Source organism: Vipera ursinii (genome assembly GCF_947247035.1).
Source record: "Vipera ursinii genome assembly, chromosome: 1".
NCBI lineage: Eukaryota > Metazoa > Chordata > Lepidosauria > Squamata > Viperidae > Vipera > Vipera ursinii.
Window position 1 is genome coordinate 343,630,060 of NC_139512.1, and position 15,887 is coordinate 343,645,946.

A 15,887-nucleotide genomic window follows, 5' to 3' on the forward strand; every position below is an offset into this window, starting at 1 on the left:
TGTCTAATTCCAGGATGTGAGATAAAGGTAATTAAAAGGACCAAAAGTTCTATAATGTGATGTTTTGCCCATATAGCATACAGATGTGATATCTAGATTCTAGAGAATTCATGACTTTGCTTCTTAGAAAATTTCATGGAATCTTAGGGCTGGAAGGGACCTTGGAGGTCTCCTAGTCTGGAGAATTGACATCCTCTTCCTTCAACTATTGGAAGACTACGATCACGTCCTCTCTGAGCCTTCTGTTTATTAGGCTACACATACCTAGCTCTCTTAGCCATTCATCATTTAATTCAGCCTCAAGACCCTAACAAATGTGTTATATAAAAGGAAATTTAGTGCTCCATTCAGACTGCTCTATATGAATGTTTACTGCCTCCAAAGCAGTCATAAGTCACTTTTTCAGTGCTGTTGTAACTTTGAACTGTCACTAAATAAACTATTGTAAGTCCAGTATTACCTATATATACGCCAAAGAAGCATTACCTCATGAAATCACAAGGTTGGGAAGTGCCTTGGAGATTTTTTTTAATCCAACCCCCAACCCCAGGCAGGTATTTATTTTTGGTAATATATTAATTACATTTATACAGCCATCCATCGCATAAAAATGGACTCTGGGTGGCATACAACAATTGAATAAAACCATAAAAACAATAACAAAAATATTTTAAAATCATTATTAAAAAGGAAAATATTATTTAAAACATTAAAATATTGTATACAAACCACACTGAAAGTGTAATAATATCATAGTGGAGCCATCTTAGAATGCCTCCGATTCCATGGGATGCCCAAGCCTGCTGACATAACCAGGTCTTGAGGGACTTCCAAAACAATAGAACAATCCTCAGATCATCCAAGATAAATGGCTGCCCAACTTTTGAAAACCTGAGCAATGGGCAAAAACAGCCCCAGGGGATCATGCTGAAAACAAACATAGAATTAGCCTGCATGAGAAGAAATCCTAACATTTGTTAGAAAAGGACAATACTTCTGTGCCACAATCCTGAGAAACATTCCAGTAGAAAAAGAATACATTTTAAGTCTAGCTATTGTTTACTTTGACTGACAGCAGAATTTCAGGGACTAAGATATTTTTCTCATCCTTCTGAACTTTAGATGTCACTTTATATGCAAAACTAAGTATACCCTCAAACCTAATTAACTGATAATGAGGCAAAAGCACAAATATAATAACACAAAATACAGTGACACAGTGAGACCACATTTTTTCAAGCCAAGAGGGTAACATCTTCAGCTTTTTTGTGTATAATTTTGGTGGTGATATTTTCCTTTCCTTTTCTCTTTTCAGTCACTGTACAGTTATTCCTCTACAGTATTGAACTTATTCCTGTATTGAATTTACCTCGTTTTTAACGATGAAAACAGGAGGTATGTTTTATGAACAAATAAGAGAAGGCAACAAATTAGCAGAGAACAATGGTAAGACATAAGTAGATATAATCAGAGACAGTTCAGTAACATACACATTCCTATTTCTTGATCTTGTGCCTGTGCATTTTAAACTGGGAAACGAGACACTTTATGGAAAATGTGTTTTATTGGCCCTTGATTGGCAAAAATAATAATAATAATACGTTGTTTCCTTCCCCTCCTCCTCCCCGTCTACACCGCTTTCTAAATTAGATCAGGTAACTGGGAAAAGCTTATATTAGACCTCAAGCCCCAACATGTGCTCTATCTCTCCACGCCTTGGGTGATTTTCAAAATGAAAACCTCTTCCTGTCTCATGAGGTTATTATGTCTCACTCTCTTTCCCCATCTCTTTTCAATCAGGCAACGCCGAGGGCACTCTCGCCGCCATCCGCAACACGCAGGCGCAGGAAGACCTTCGATTTCAGGCTGCACGACGGGCAGCCCCTCTGTTTGGCCCGCTATATAAGCGGCGCGGGGTCCTCCAGTGCTCGCTCGCGCTCGGTGGAGGCTGAGGCGGCAGGAGCGGCAGCAATGGCGGATTTCGATACTTATGACGACCAGGCCTATAGTAGCTTCGGGGGCGGCCGCGGGTGAGAGGGACTGGGGCTGGCAACGGGGAAACGTAGAAGACGGGCATTCTTCCGGCCAGAGGATGAGAAGATGTACTTTCCTCAGACCCCGAGGCTGAGGGGGAGACATGGGCGACCTCGCCCCCAAGCGGGGAGGGAGCGACGTGGGGAGTAGGGATTGTGATGTGAGGAGAAAAGGGACAAGGCCGAGCAGATTTGTTGGGAAGACTAGTATGTGTTTTGATTAGGAACGAGTAACCTCTGCAAAGACCGGAAGATTAAAAATACAAGGCAAGCGGAAAAATCCTTCGGCTTTTGAAGTTTACGAACAAGGGTTTGGAAGAGGGTCCTGAGAAGGAAAACTTGGTAATGTGCGGGGGAACGGTGGCGATAGTCTTTAACAGTAGCTTTTATTGTGGATTATCGTTCGCTTGACAAAAAGGTAAATTTAAGGATAGAAGGAACGGTGTGTGTAAGGCAGTCTTGATCTATCCCAACGCCTCTAGTTGTGTTATTGCTTTCAACTCACATAATCGACACCTAACGTGTCTATGCTTTATGGCAGTGTTTCCCAACCTTAGGAACTTGAAGATGCGTGGACTTCAACTCCCAGAATTCCCCAGCCAGCTGGCTGGGGAATTCTGGGAGTTGAAGTCCACGCATCTTCAAGTTCCTAAGGTTGGGAAACGCTGCTTTATGGGATTATGGCAATTAAAAACCAGCCTTCCTGGGGAGCAACCATTTGGATGCGTGGTTCTTTAGACTAAAGAGAGGATGTCCGTGCAGAAGTTCATTTCAAACATCTTAGTGTGATATCGAACATTGATTAGAAGGTTGTAATAAAAAGAAAGAGGCTCGTTTTCAAAGGGTTTGAATAGTGTTAGGAAGTGAATATCCATTCATTTGTTCTTTTAATCCCCATTCCTTAATTAGAAAGTAAGAATTAGGAAGTATGGATAGACAACCTTGTGCTCAAAGGAATGGGACCTCATCTTTCTAGTCATTAAGAGGAGTGTGGTGGGAAGCTGAATAAGGGAAGAGAAATAATTTGGGGCCTTTGAGTGAGAAGGGTTATTAATACAGTGGTGTATAACTCAGTCTTGATTGTGAATCTGAACAGAATTAAAATGCATAATGGAAAATGCTTGTGATGTTACCAAATTAAGGCACCAGGCTATACACCAGGAGATTGTAAATTCTACTCTTGCCTTAGGCACGAAAGTCAGGTAATAGGTGACAATAGGCAAGTCCCTCTCACATCCCAACCTACCTGACAGGGTGTTGGTTGTGGGAAAAATAAGAAGAAAGAATATTAGATATGTTAGCCATCTTGAGTTATTTATAAAAATAAAGGTGGGAAATAATATGCCATTATGAGCAGAGGCAATATCTGTAAACCCATTTGGTAATGACTGATATATAGAAGATTGGAAGGTAAGAGAAGTAAAAGACAAATGAAAGAAAGGAAAACGTGTTGTATGTGTGTGAAAGAGAAAAGTGGGAAGTTACTGAAAAGGATTTGAACTTGTAATACATAGTTAATTAATACAACAAAATTAACATGTAGATTTCCTATAAGGAATTACTTAGATTGGAAGGAAATAATTGGCAACTTAAATCATTAGATGAGTTAAAACAAGAAAACATAAGTTACTCTTGGTTTCAATATACCCAATTGAAAGCTAGGTGGAAGCTGGATCAGAAGGTTGGCATCACAACTACAGATGAAAATTTAGTAAAACAAATTAGAGATTTAAATCGTGCGCATATAAAGAGGATATATAATGTTTTAATTGAATTGGATTCAGAAACTGAATTAGTTAAAGATTGTATGATAAAGTGAGCACAAAATATCCAGGAACCAATTCTGTTGGATACTTGGGAGATAATCTGGGTTAGAAATATTAAATTTACTCAGGCTCAAAATTTAAGAGAAAATTTTTATGAAATGCTTTATAGATGGCATTTGGAGCCCAAAAAGTTGTCTAACATGTATCCTAACTTACAGTCTAAATGCTGGAGATGTGGTAGTTTAGATGCCACCTATTTTCATATGTGGTGGACTTGTAGAAATATATAAGCTTTTTGGATTAAAATTTGGTGGAACATTCAAAAGATTTTTAAGAGAAAGATAAAGTTTTCTCCACAATTGTTTTTATTGGGTATTGTTGTAGATTGTGATTCTAAAGAAACCAATCTGATGTTGAATTTGATAACAGCAGCACAGTTACTGGTGGGACAATATTGGAAGAAGGATAGTTTGCCTACTATAGAAGAATGGGTACTTAAAGTATCGAATCTTGCAGAAATGTCTAAGATTTCTGCTTATTTGAAGGATCATTCACAAGAAAGATATATTTCAGTTTGGAGAAGATGGATAGATTATATTCAGAACAAATATGGGACTAAAAAGTTCCACTTAGCTTATGAGTAGATTTTAGAGGGATATTGTTATTAATTTTAGTATTAGTATTGATTATATTTTTGTTTAAGTTATTATTAGGTTTTTAATAATTTGAATGTATCTGTGTTAAAGGAGTTAAAGCACATGAATTTAGTTAATTTAATAATGGATAATTTTAGTTAGAATATGATTATTATATCTATAACCCTGTATTCAGCTCTGGGAAGTGGGGGGGGAAGGGGGGTGGTTTGGGGTGGGTGGGTTTTGGGGATATGTATTGTAAAAACTTTTTTTGTAAAACTCTTTAATAAAAAAATTAACATGTAGATTTAATTTTAAATGAAAGGGATAAGAACATGTCATTCGGCGCTATATTGTTGGTGCATTTGAAAATAAAAATCTATATGCTAGTGGCAGTTGCATATTACATTCTAGTGACCAATGATATTGACGATCAAAAAGTTTTTGAAAAAAGGTATGCCATTCTGAATTAATGCAATTCAAAGGGGAAAATTATTCTACTAGGTGTCTTGAATAGACTGGAGAAAGTTTAGAAAATGTTCCAAGATTAAATGAGAATATTTATTATTTGGTAAGTAACTAGAATTAAGGGGTTTGTATTAAAACAGAGGTCCCCAACCTTTTGGGCACTGGAGACCGGCTTTTTGAAGAGAGGTTTTTCTGTGGAGCAGAGGGTGCATGGTTTTGTGTGCTGCCTGCATCCCGCAGATTGGGGCTTTGTTTGTTTGTGTGAAGCAGTTGCTGGCATGCTGTGGCCGGTACTGGTTCACAGACCAGGGTTTGGAGAATATTTTTTTTGAAAATAGAAGGAGCTCATAGCAGAGTGAATTGAATTAAATCCAATTCTCAGTAATATCTGAGAATATTAAAGTTGGTGATGTAATTGAAGAAATAGATGAGCTCTGTTTATAGATTGGATATGAAACTTATTTAAGTGTGTTTTGAGGACTATATCTGTGCCTGGTAATAGGAAAAGCTAGAGTGAAATGATTATGTGCCATCAAATCGGTGTCAACTCTTAGCAGTCACACAGATTTTTTCCATAATCTATCCCTGTTCTTTTCAGGTCTTCCAGTGGTAATAAGAATGAATGTAGATGATAAAATGAGTTATGCAATCTTTTGCATGAATGTTGAATTGAACATTAGTTGCTACATGCAATAAGAGCAACAAAGAGCATAAGAGTAAATGGGATATTTAGTGAACGGTTCGACATTGAGCAGAGTATAATAAGAAAAAGAAGTATGGTATCTCCCTGTCTTAACATCTCTATGAATACGTGTATAAGGAATACTTGTGATGTCATTAAAGGTCTTTTGGTTAGGGTGTGAATGCAAATTTATATGCAGATGATGCTGTGTTGTTGGCTGAGGACCTGAATTAATTGAAATGAGTGTTAGATACATTGCATGATGTTGTGAGTATGGATCCAAAAATCAACTCTTCAATGACTCAGATGGCTGTGTTTTACTAAAAAAAATAGAGAAAATAAAAAAGATTCTCACCCCTGGATTTTTGCTACTTATACTTTTCTCCCAATCGTTGCCAGGTCTAACTGGCCTGATCATTTAGAGCAGGGGTATCAAAATGCTGGCCCTGAGGCCGGACGCATCATACAGAAGCTGTGTCCACCCCATTGCCGGCAATGGCAAAAGAGTCCCGATATGTCTCGCGACATCACGAGTTTGACATGTCTGATTTAGAGTGAAAATCAGTATTAAAAGTGATTTCTCAAAAATTATTTTCCCACAGCACCTGGTCATTTATAAGGAAAGAAAATGAAATTAGAGAAGAGTGAAAAATTTTCCTGTGAGAATAGAGTGGCAAGTTTATGTTTTATTCAAAAAAAGTGATACAATTTCAGAATGTTGTTTTTGTTGAATAATGGAGTAGAAATAATTATTTGTCTTTTAAGTTTACTTTATCAAATGATAAGTAAGGAATTGATCATTGTGATAAAGCCTGGTAAATTAAACATGATTGTTTGATTATGTATCCTAAAGTTAGTGTCAGTTCTTAGTGACCACGTAGATATTCTCCAGGATGATCTGCTCTAATGTGGTCCTTCCCATCTTGCAACAGGGCATCCATCACCGCCATATATATGTCCATACATTTTGTGCTGGTTATTTTCTTTTTCTCTTTCCTTCTATCTTTTCACTATTATAATGAACCCAAAATATAATAATTTAAGCTAGGTCATTTGTTCCTCAGATATACTGTGTAAGGTAAAATTTGCCATTATAGGCCAAATCCAATGGGCTGCAGTACCTATTCCATATTTTTCTTAACAATTCCTGGGAACAAACAAAATTAACATCCACATTACCATGTTGTTATTTCACAATTAATATAAGAGAATTTCAGAGGTACTCATCTTTATTATTAATGCGAGTTCATATAGTCAACTGTATTCATAATGTTTTTATTACTGGTGCCAAAATTGTATTGGGAGCTGCAAGTATATTTCAGCCATCTTATTTCTTTGGGAGATAGGGCATAGAAGTAGTTCTTGCTTAAGGACCAGAGTGTGCTTCAGCTTTTCCCACCTATCTATCTTGCCCCCATCTGTGTCCTATGCCATCCTATACCCCTGATCTTTGGGTCATCCTGAACCAGCTGAAATTTGCTGTTGTCTTCTTCCCACTGCTGATGAGACACACCTGGCCTGGTCCTTCCTGAGGCATCTGTAGCAGTTCTGGGAGCACATCAGCAGTGGAGGAAGAAGATGGTGAAGATCATCTGGGACAGCAGTGATATGAGGCAACAAAGGACAGAACACCCAAAAGGATAGAGATGGGGTGGGGGGGAGTTGAAGTGGAGGCATGTGTGGCAGGGCAGAAAAAGCATGTTTTTACCTAATGAGCACACCTGGGCCTAGCAGAATTGCTGTCACTAAGTGGTGAGGTTACACCATGTTTCCTACTGGCTACTTTTACTGATAAAAATTCTGGTTTCAGTTCAAGTTGTTAAGCATGGACTACTTATATGAGTGTTGGTATGAGATTTGGAGAGAGTTACCTTTGCTTCTTTTTAATCGGTATACATTTCCATATAATTTGGGCCTGAAAAAAAGCATTTACCCTACTGAACAAGCATATCACAAACTGATTGGAAACCAAGTGTCATGAGCACTGTTTCTGGGTGGTGATTCCATAATCAATATGCCACCACTAACAAGGCCCCATTGGTGGCTAACACATTATAAATAACCCATAGGTATGGTTTGCAAGCAAGTTTTCTCCAGCCAATATTAGTTCTTGAATTTAGGCAGAGTTATGAGATGTAGTCTTTCAACTCTTTGGAATCAACTCTGCTTGATTCTGCCTAGCAATGACTTATGTTCACATTTCTTCAGAATAAGTTTTAAAATTTTCATTCAAATAATAAAACATGTTATTCTGCAAACATTAATTCTCATGGGCCAGCATCACATAACTTGACATTTTCTTGTCTTTTCTTCCTGAAAAACACCAGACTACTGTGGGACTTCTTGCCTGTAGGGAAATAAGGAAATGGTAATCATATTCAATTGTACATTGCTACACTGGGCTGTGAGTGAAATACTGTTGACACCTTTTCCCAATACTTTGAGGCACTTTGGTTGTAGAGTGTAGATAGAAGAGGACACACAGCTTAGTAGGTTGGAGTTGATATTGATTCTTTGTGAACCTTTGTTGCTGCCAGGGTTACCTTTTGTGAGGCAAGAACTACCCCTTGGTTTGTGATTTGGTAGGTCCTTCTAAAGTTACATCTGTTGGATCAGCAGGTGGAAGTCATGGCCATAGGGGGTCTCTGCCCAGCTTTAGCTAGTGTGCAGGTTGCATCTTTACCTACAGCAGAAGGATTTGACTAAAGTAACATGTCCTGATTACCAGCTAATTAAATTATTGTCATCCACTGTATTTGAGGCTGCCCTTGAGGAGTATTTGGAAAATACATTTAATCTAAAATGCAGCAGCCCACATAATCCAGGTTTGGGAGCCTATAGCACATATTCTGTAGATTCTGCATTGGTTGCCATTTGATTTCTGGGTCTGATTAATGTGTGTTTTGATCTCTAAAGCTCTTTATGGCTTGGTACCCATATGACTACAGGATTGCCTACTTCAGTCAGCCTGACGAATAACATCTATAATAATAATAATGATGATGATGATGATGTTGGAAGGGACCTTGGAGGTCATCTAGTCCAACCCCCTGCTCAGGCAGGAAACCTTATACCATTTCAGGCAAATGGCTGTCCAGTCTCTTCTTAAAAACCTCCAGTGTTGGAGCATTCACCACCTCTGGAGGCAGGTTGTTCCACTGGTTAGTTGTTCTAACTGTCAGGAAGTTTCTCCTTAGTTCTAGGTTGCTTCTCTCCTTGACTAGTTTCCATCCGTTGCTTCTAGTCCTGCTTTCAGGTGCTTTGGAGAATAGCTTGACTCCCTCTTCTTTGTGGCAGCCCCTGAGATATTGGAACACTGCTATCATGTCAGTCCTCACCCTTCTCTTCATTAAACTACACATACCCAATTCCAGCAACCGTTCCCTATATGTTTTAGCCTCCAGCCCCCTAATCATCTTTGTTGCTCTTCTCTGTACCCTTTTTAGAGTCTCGACATCTTTTTTACATCGTGGTGACCAAAACTGGATGCAGTATTCCAGGTGTGGCCTTACCAAAGCATTGTAAAGTGGTATTAGTACTTCACTTGATCTTGATTCTATCCCTCTGTTAATGCAGCCTAGCACTGTGTTGGCTTTTTTGGCAGCTGCAGCACACTGCTGGCACATATTGAAGTGATTGTCTACTAAGACTCCGAGATCCCTGTCACAGTTACTACCATTGAGCAAGGTACCACCTATACTATACCTATGCATTTGATTTTTCCTGCCTAAATGTAGAACCTTACTTTTTTCACCATTGAATTTCATTTTGTTAGATAGTGCCCAGTGTTCGAGTCTGTCCAGATCCTCCTGTATCTTAAGCCTATCTTCTGGAGTATTGACTATTCCTGCCAGCTTGGTGCCGTCTGCAAATTTGATGAGTTTCCCATCTATCCCCTCATCCAAATCATTGATGAAGATGTTGAAGAGCACTGGGCCCATAACAGAGCCCTGGGGCACCCCACTACACACTTCCTTCCATGTAGATGCAGTTCCATTGAGGACCACACGCTGAGTACGGCCTGTCAGCCAGCTACGAATCCATCTGGTGGTGATGCTATCTAACCCACATTTTTCTATCTTATCAAGTAGTAGGTTGTGATCTACTTTATCGAATGCCTTACTGAAGTCCAAGTAAATTATATCTACAGCATTCCACTGGTCCACTAGTTTTGTCACTTGGTCAAAGAATGTAATAAGATTTGTCTGGCATGATCTGTTTTTGACAAACCCATGTTGACTTTTAGTGACGACTTTGTTTGCATCAAGGTGTTCGCTGATTTGTTGTTTGATTATCTTTTCCAGAATCTTCCCAGGTATTGAGGTCAGGCTGATGGGTCTGTAGTTTCCTGGATCTATTTTTTTCCCTTTTTTGAAGATGGGAACTACATCAGCTCTCTTCCAGTCCTCTGGTAGTTCCCCAGTGCTCCAGGATCTTTGAAAAATATAGTTCAGTGGTTCTGAGATCACATCTGCCAGTTCCTTGAGAACCTTGGGGTGTAATCCATCTGGTCCTGGTGATTTGAACTCGTCTTGCCTATCTTAACTTGCGTTTCTATTCTGTTTTTTATGGCACTGGTTTGGGTACGTCGGACTGTTTTTTCCCTTTGTGTAAAGACAAATGCAAAAAACGAATTAAATAGTTCTGCTTTCTCCCTATCAGTGAGAAACTGCTACAAATCCTACAGTTTGGGGAGGAGACTGAAGCAAGGAGACACTGCTTTTCTGTAGCAGCTCCAAGGGTTTGGAACAGTCTCCATATGGAAGACTGAGATAAGAATGAGTTTTTTGTGACAACCATCCATTGATTTAATGTGATTTTAATAATTTTTATGATTTGTATTGTTTCATAGTTAATTGTTGTTTATGTTTTTATCTTTCACAATGTTGTTGTTAGCTGCCAAGTCGTGTCCGACCCATCGCGACCCATCTTTCACAATAGATGCTTTATAATTTCATCTTTCCACGTACAGTGCTGACAATATTCAATTGAGGCAGTATAGATATATATTTTATTTATTTATTTATTTATTTATTTTATTTTATTTTATTTTATTTTATTGGATTTGTATACTGCCCTTTCCCGAAGGACTCAGGGCGGTTTACAGGGAATTAAAACAAGAAATACAAAAATTTAAAAACAATTAAAAAGATTATAACAGTCTCTGAAAGAGTAAAAACCCCAATTAAAATTAAAATTAAAATTCTCAGTCTGGGCCAGAGAGCTCGAAGAGCCAGGTCTTCAGGTCCCGGCGGAATGAACGAAGGTCGGGGGCAGTCCTCAGCTCCACGGGCAGCTGGTTCCAGAGGGCAGGCGCACCCACTGAGAAGGCCTTTCCCCTGGGCGTTACCCGCCGGCAATCTTTTACCGGCGGCACCCTGAGAAGACCCTCCCTGTGGGAGCACACTGGACGAAGGGAACTTGATGCTGGCAGCAGGTGTTCCCTCAGATATCCCGGACCCAAGCCATTTAGGGCTTTATAGGTCATTACCAGCACCTTGAATCTCACCCGGAGGGCAACTGGAAGCCAATGCAGCTCGCAGAGTAGAGGTGTTACATGGGAGTATCGGGAAACCCCCATCACAACTCGTGCGGCTGCATTCTGCACCAGCTGAAGCCTCCGAGTGGTCCTCAAGGGCAGCCCCATGTAGAGAGCGTTGCAGTAGTCTAAACGGGAGGTCACGAGCGCATGAGTGACTGTGCGTAGGGCATCTCAGTCCAGGTAGGGTCGCACGTGGCGCACCAGGCGAACCTGGGCAAAAGCCCCCCTGGTCACAGCTCCTATATGGTCTTCAAAATTGAGCCGGGAGTCAAGGAGGACGCCCAAGTATCAAGAGTAACTTCATACCTTCTGAAATAAACTGGCACACAAGTCAATTATTTGGAAACCATTTCTGGGTTATAATTTTGTTCATGAATATATGCACTCTATCATTAATATTAAATTCATATTAACTATAGACATATGGAACTTTATAAATTCTTTTGGTAAAAGGATCTTTCTGGGTAGATTTTTGCATATTTTCTATATTAACTGTTCATGACAAGTGATGAATAGTTGAAGGAGTCCAGGTGTTTTTGCTTCATGTCTGAAATCTTGACTGATTTTCTAGACAACTTAATCATTTTGATGCAGGTAAGAAGAAAACTAGGATGCACACTATTAGCAGGAATGATCAAATGATTTATTATTTTATTGTTGTGTTTTATTAGTTTATGTTCAGATGCTACGGTAGGTAGAGAAATTTCCTTCTTTACCTTCATCCAACATTGTTACAAAACATTAATTTTCTCCTCATGTACTTTTTCTTAAAAATCGAAGTAGCTTTTGCAGTGGCAGAATATCATAGGAACATTATATCCTATAATTATTTTTGGAATTTGGTTATCTGTTGTGGTTCTAGAATCTTTTATAGAGACTGGAGAAGGGGTATACGTATACAAGTACAGATCTCTCAGGTTATATATTATAGAGTTCTATTTATAGTAATTCAGATATAGTTAACAAACTGCCTAGCCTAGCAGAGATCACAAACATTTGATCAAAGGCAGCCATGTTAATATGTCTTTCTTTTATGTTTTGAGGAATATTGAGTCTATTCAGTATTCAAATAGAACCATTAGTACAGAAGTGGCCATGATAGAAGTTCTTGTATTTCTTTTATTCTTTTGGGAATCAGAAATCCTTGGTGATGTAATCACAGGCCACCTGGAAGTGTACCAGTAGCTTTGACTGTTTCTGTTCTAAAATATATATATAATAACATGTAGCTAGCGTGTCATGTTTTAACTTGCCTGTCAACAACTTGGTCATGAACTCCCAACTGACAGAGCCAGATGGTCGGTCTACCTTGTCATTCCAAATACCTTTCATAACGATGGGTTTCTGCATTCTTCATTCCTAACTAATAGCCTATTGGGTTAGTTAATAAAATGAATGCTGTCACTTTGTTTCAGAATAAAATCATTCTGTGATGATTTATACCAGTCCCATTTTGTTGAGCATCCCATATGTTTTTGAGCCACTTTGGAATCAGCTTAGTTGAAAATGCATAAAGCATCTTGGATTTGGGGGGCAACTGTCATAAATATGCATACTTCAAAGAATTTTATCTCCACAGTGGCATTGTTTATCAGTAGCTCTATTTTCTCAAGTCTTTTTTTTCCTGCATGAAAAATTAGTAGGAAATGAATTTTATTTATTTTATTTTTATTCCATTTATATCCTGCCCTTCTCCGAAGACTCAGGGCAGCTTACAAGCTTAGCAGTAGCCTTCATTCTATGTATATGCCTGCTTATTAGGGCTTTCACACACACCCCAAGCGGCATTATTACAAAGTCAGCTTAATTGCCCCCAACAATCTGGGTCCTCATTTTACCTACCTCGGAAGGATGGAAGGCTGAGTCAACCTTGAGCCTGGTGGGATGCGAACCTGCACTAGTTGCAGGCAGCTGGTGTTACTTAAGCAGGCATTAGCCCACTGCTCCACCAAGGCTCTAATGCTTTAATTTAAACTTTAAAACTGGAAAGATCCTTGGAAGAAATGCAACCCAAACTCCTAGAATAGTCTTCCCTATATATTAATGTTAATGACAACCATTCGGGTATTTGGAGGCCATTTGGAGACCTTTAAACTACATTACTCTAAACATAAAAGCTGTTTCAGTTTTTTTACATGATTTCAGCTATTTAGAGCAGAGGGGGCCCCCCAACCTTTTGAGCACCAGGGATTGATGCTGCGGAGAAAGGGTTTTCCATGGACCAGAGGGGGTATGGTTTTGCATACTTCCTGCATCCTGCAGATGGGGCTTCGCGGTCTACAGACTGAGGGTTGGGGATCACTGATTTAGACTCTTCACTGACAACCTGTTCTGTGTGTGCTAGATTTATCAGACTTCTTTTCATGACCACCAAAATTGGAAATAATATTTTAGTATCAGTCCTTTTCATGCTTAACTGAATTAATTCAGTAAACACACATAACAGTTAATCAGTATGCATAGAAGAATACTTTCAAAACTTAGGGATACTTTTAAGATGTTCATCCATTGCAGGAACTTTGTTGTAGATTCTGAATTTTGTTTTCTTTCAGTGATTGCACTTGGTGTTAGAAATAACTGCTCAAGTTCTTAAACCTGAGACAAGTGGCCTTACTAAGTGTGTGTGTGTGTGAGAGAGAGAGAGGGGGGGTGTTATATGTTTGTACATGAATGTGAGCTGCTTTGGAGGTCCTTTCTGTGCTCTAAGGTCCTGGAAATAAATGCATCTGTAAATATAATCCTTTGCATAAATCACTCCAGAGTGCATTCTGAAATGTGCTGTGCTTTTTTCTCTGACTAATATAGCAAGTAGAAACTTAAAAACTATCATAAAAGCTGTTCACAGTTGCTGATCTTTATTGGAAGTTCAGGAAATTTATTTGAGAAACTTTTCAGGAATCACAGTATTCTATCATGACATTTAATCTTCCTCAGAAAATCTCTGAGGCTGCATTTTACTGTAGTTGCTATAGAACTATTGTTCCATACACTGCTCATGAAGTTATATTTTCCAAATGTTGTAGAAAGTGCTATCATTTGCTTTGACCACAGCTGTAGGCAAGAAGGTGATAGTGTTAAGGCTATATTTAATTCCAAGGGTGAGAAGAAGATGCATATCACAAAAATTTAATATTTCACATTGGCCTTGGCCAATGAATATAAGAAACACAACCAGATATTGGTGTTTTATAGGAATAGTTCCCTTTAAACTCTCATGAAAAGTTCTGTCATTAAAACAATCATGGAAAACAGCTAAAGAAAACTAAATGTCTACTTTCACATACCGTAACTGGTTTATGTCTAGCAATAAAATATATTTTATTTCATCTCCATTGGTGAAAAGGAGACAGATAACTTCCTAGATTCTAATTATGTGTTTAAAGACTTCTATCGCTGCCTATATAGCACACAATAATCCTAGGCAGTTTAATGCAAAACCAAAAAAAGCAAGAACATAAAAAACATCATACCTTCCTACCAAGGGGCCATAACCACCTATACTAGGGCTTTTCAGCCTTTTCGCCCATTGTACCACTTTTAGGATAAGGCAGTATCTGAGTGTGACCAGTCGCCCAGCAAGGTGTCAAAAACTTGCGCAAAAAAGGGGAAAAAAAGTACAGGTAGTCCTCAACTTACAACAATTTGCTTAGTAACTGTTCGAAGTTACAATGGCATGGAAAAAAGTGACGGCCATTTTTTACACTTGTGACTGTTGCAGCATCCCCAGGGTCATGTGATTTACAATCGGATGCTTGGCAACTGATTCATACTTATGATGTTCACAGTGTCCCAGGGTCATGTGATCAACGGCCGGGGGTGTGTTGCCAGCTCATCATTCAGGTTGCGGGGTGCCTGTGGGGGGGGATCCATGGGTCTCTGGTGGAGGGGGGTGGGACTGGGGTGGGTGGGTGCCTTCCTTCCCTCCCTCTCTCCCATTGTCCTTTCCTTCCCTCCCCCTTTGTCCCTTCCTCCTTCCCTCTCTCCCTTTTATTGTCCTTCCCTTCCTTCCTTCCCTCCCTCCTTCCCTTCCATTGTGCCTCCCTCTCATTGTCCTTTCCTTCTTTCCTTCCTTCTCTCTTTGTCCCTTCCTTCTCTCCCTCCCTCCCTTGCCTTGTCTTGCACTACACCGCCCAGACCCCAGCCTGGTTTTGGCAGGCAGCAGCACAGTCTCACTGCACGGAGCAGCCAGCAAGGTGAGCCGGTGACATCATGGCCCTGCTTGTGCATACGCAGAGGCAGAGGAGAGCGCATGCACCTCAGCCTCTGTGCGCACACAGGCAGGGCCAGGATGTCACCAGTTCACCTCGCCGGCCACTCCGTGTGGTACGGAGAATGCGCCACTGCCTGCCAAAACCAGGCTCGGTGTGTGCAGGTACAGCTGAGCTGCGCTCAGAAGCCGCCTGCGCTCAGTGCTCAGAAGCTGCCTGGTGCTCAGAAGCCATCCCCACCTGCGTTCAGAAGCGTGTAGCTGCACACACCGATCCTGGGCTCCTGCCAAGCTCACTTGCTTGCGGAAAACATGTTGCTTACTAAGTGAAGCCCCAGGATCAGTTGGCTACAGCTGATACAGCCGAAGCACGGATGAGCCGTAGCCTGCTGATCCTGGGGCTTCACTTAGCAAGCAGCATGTTTTCCGCAAGCAAGCTGGGCAGGAGCTGTTCGCTTGCTAGCCCTTACCCCCAAAACACGCTACTTGCTCACTCACCCTTCCTCGCTCACCGCTCCTCCGAAAACAGGCCGGTCTGCCCCTTTTATACCTTT

At 40.1% G+C, this 15,887-nt stretch overlaps 1 protein-coding gene across 1 annotated transcript in view; it reads left to right on the forward strand.

The window, feature by feature from the left end:
- Positions 1 to 1,867: 1,867 nt before the first annotated feature.
- EIF4H (eukaryotic translation initiation factor 4H) overlaps positions 1,868 to 15,887 on the forward strand; it is a 29,222-nt gene continuing 15,202 nt past the window's right edge. Inside the window, exon 1 of the mRNA XM_083361873.1 lies at positions 1,868 to 2,030. Within this exon, the coding sequence (XP_083217999.1) occupies positions 1,972 to 2,030 (59 nt within the window). The 5' untranslated portion in view covers positions 1,868 to 1,971. The remainder of the gene's footprint in view (positions 2,031 to 15,887) is intronic.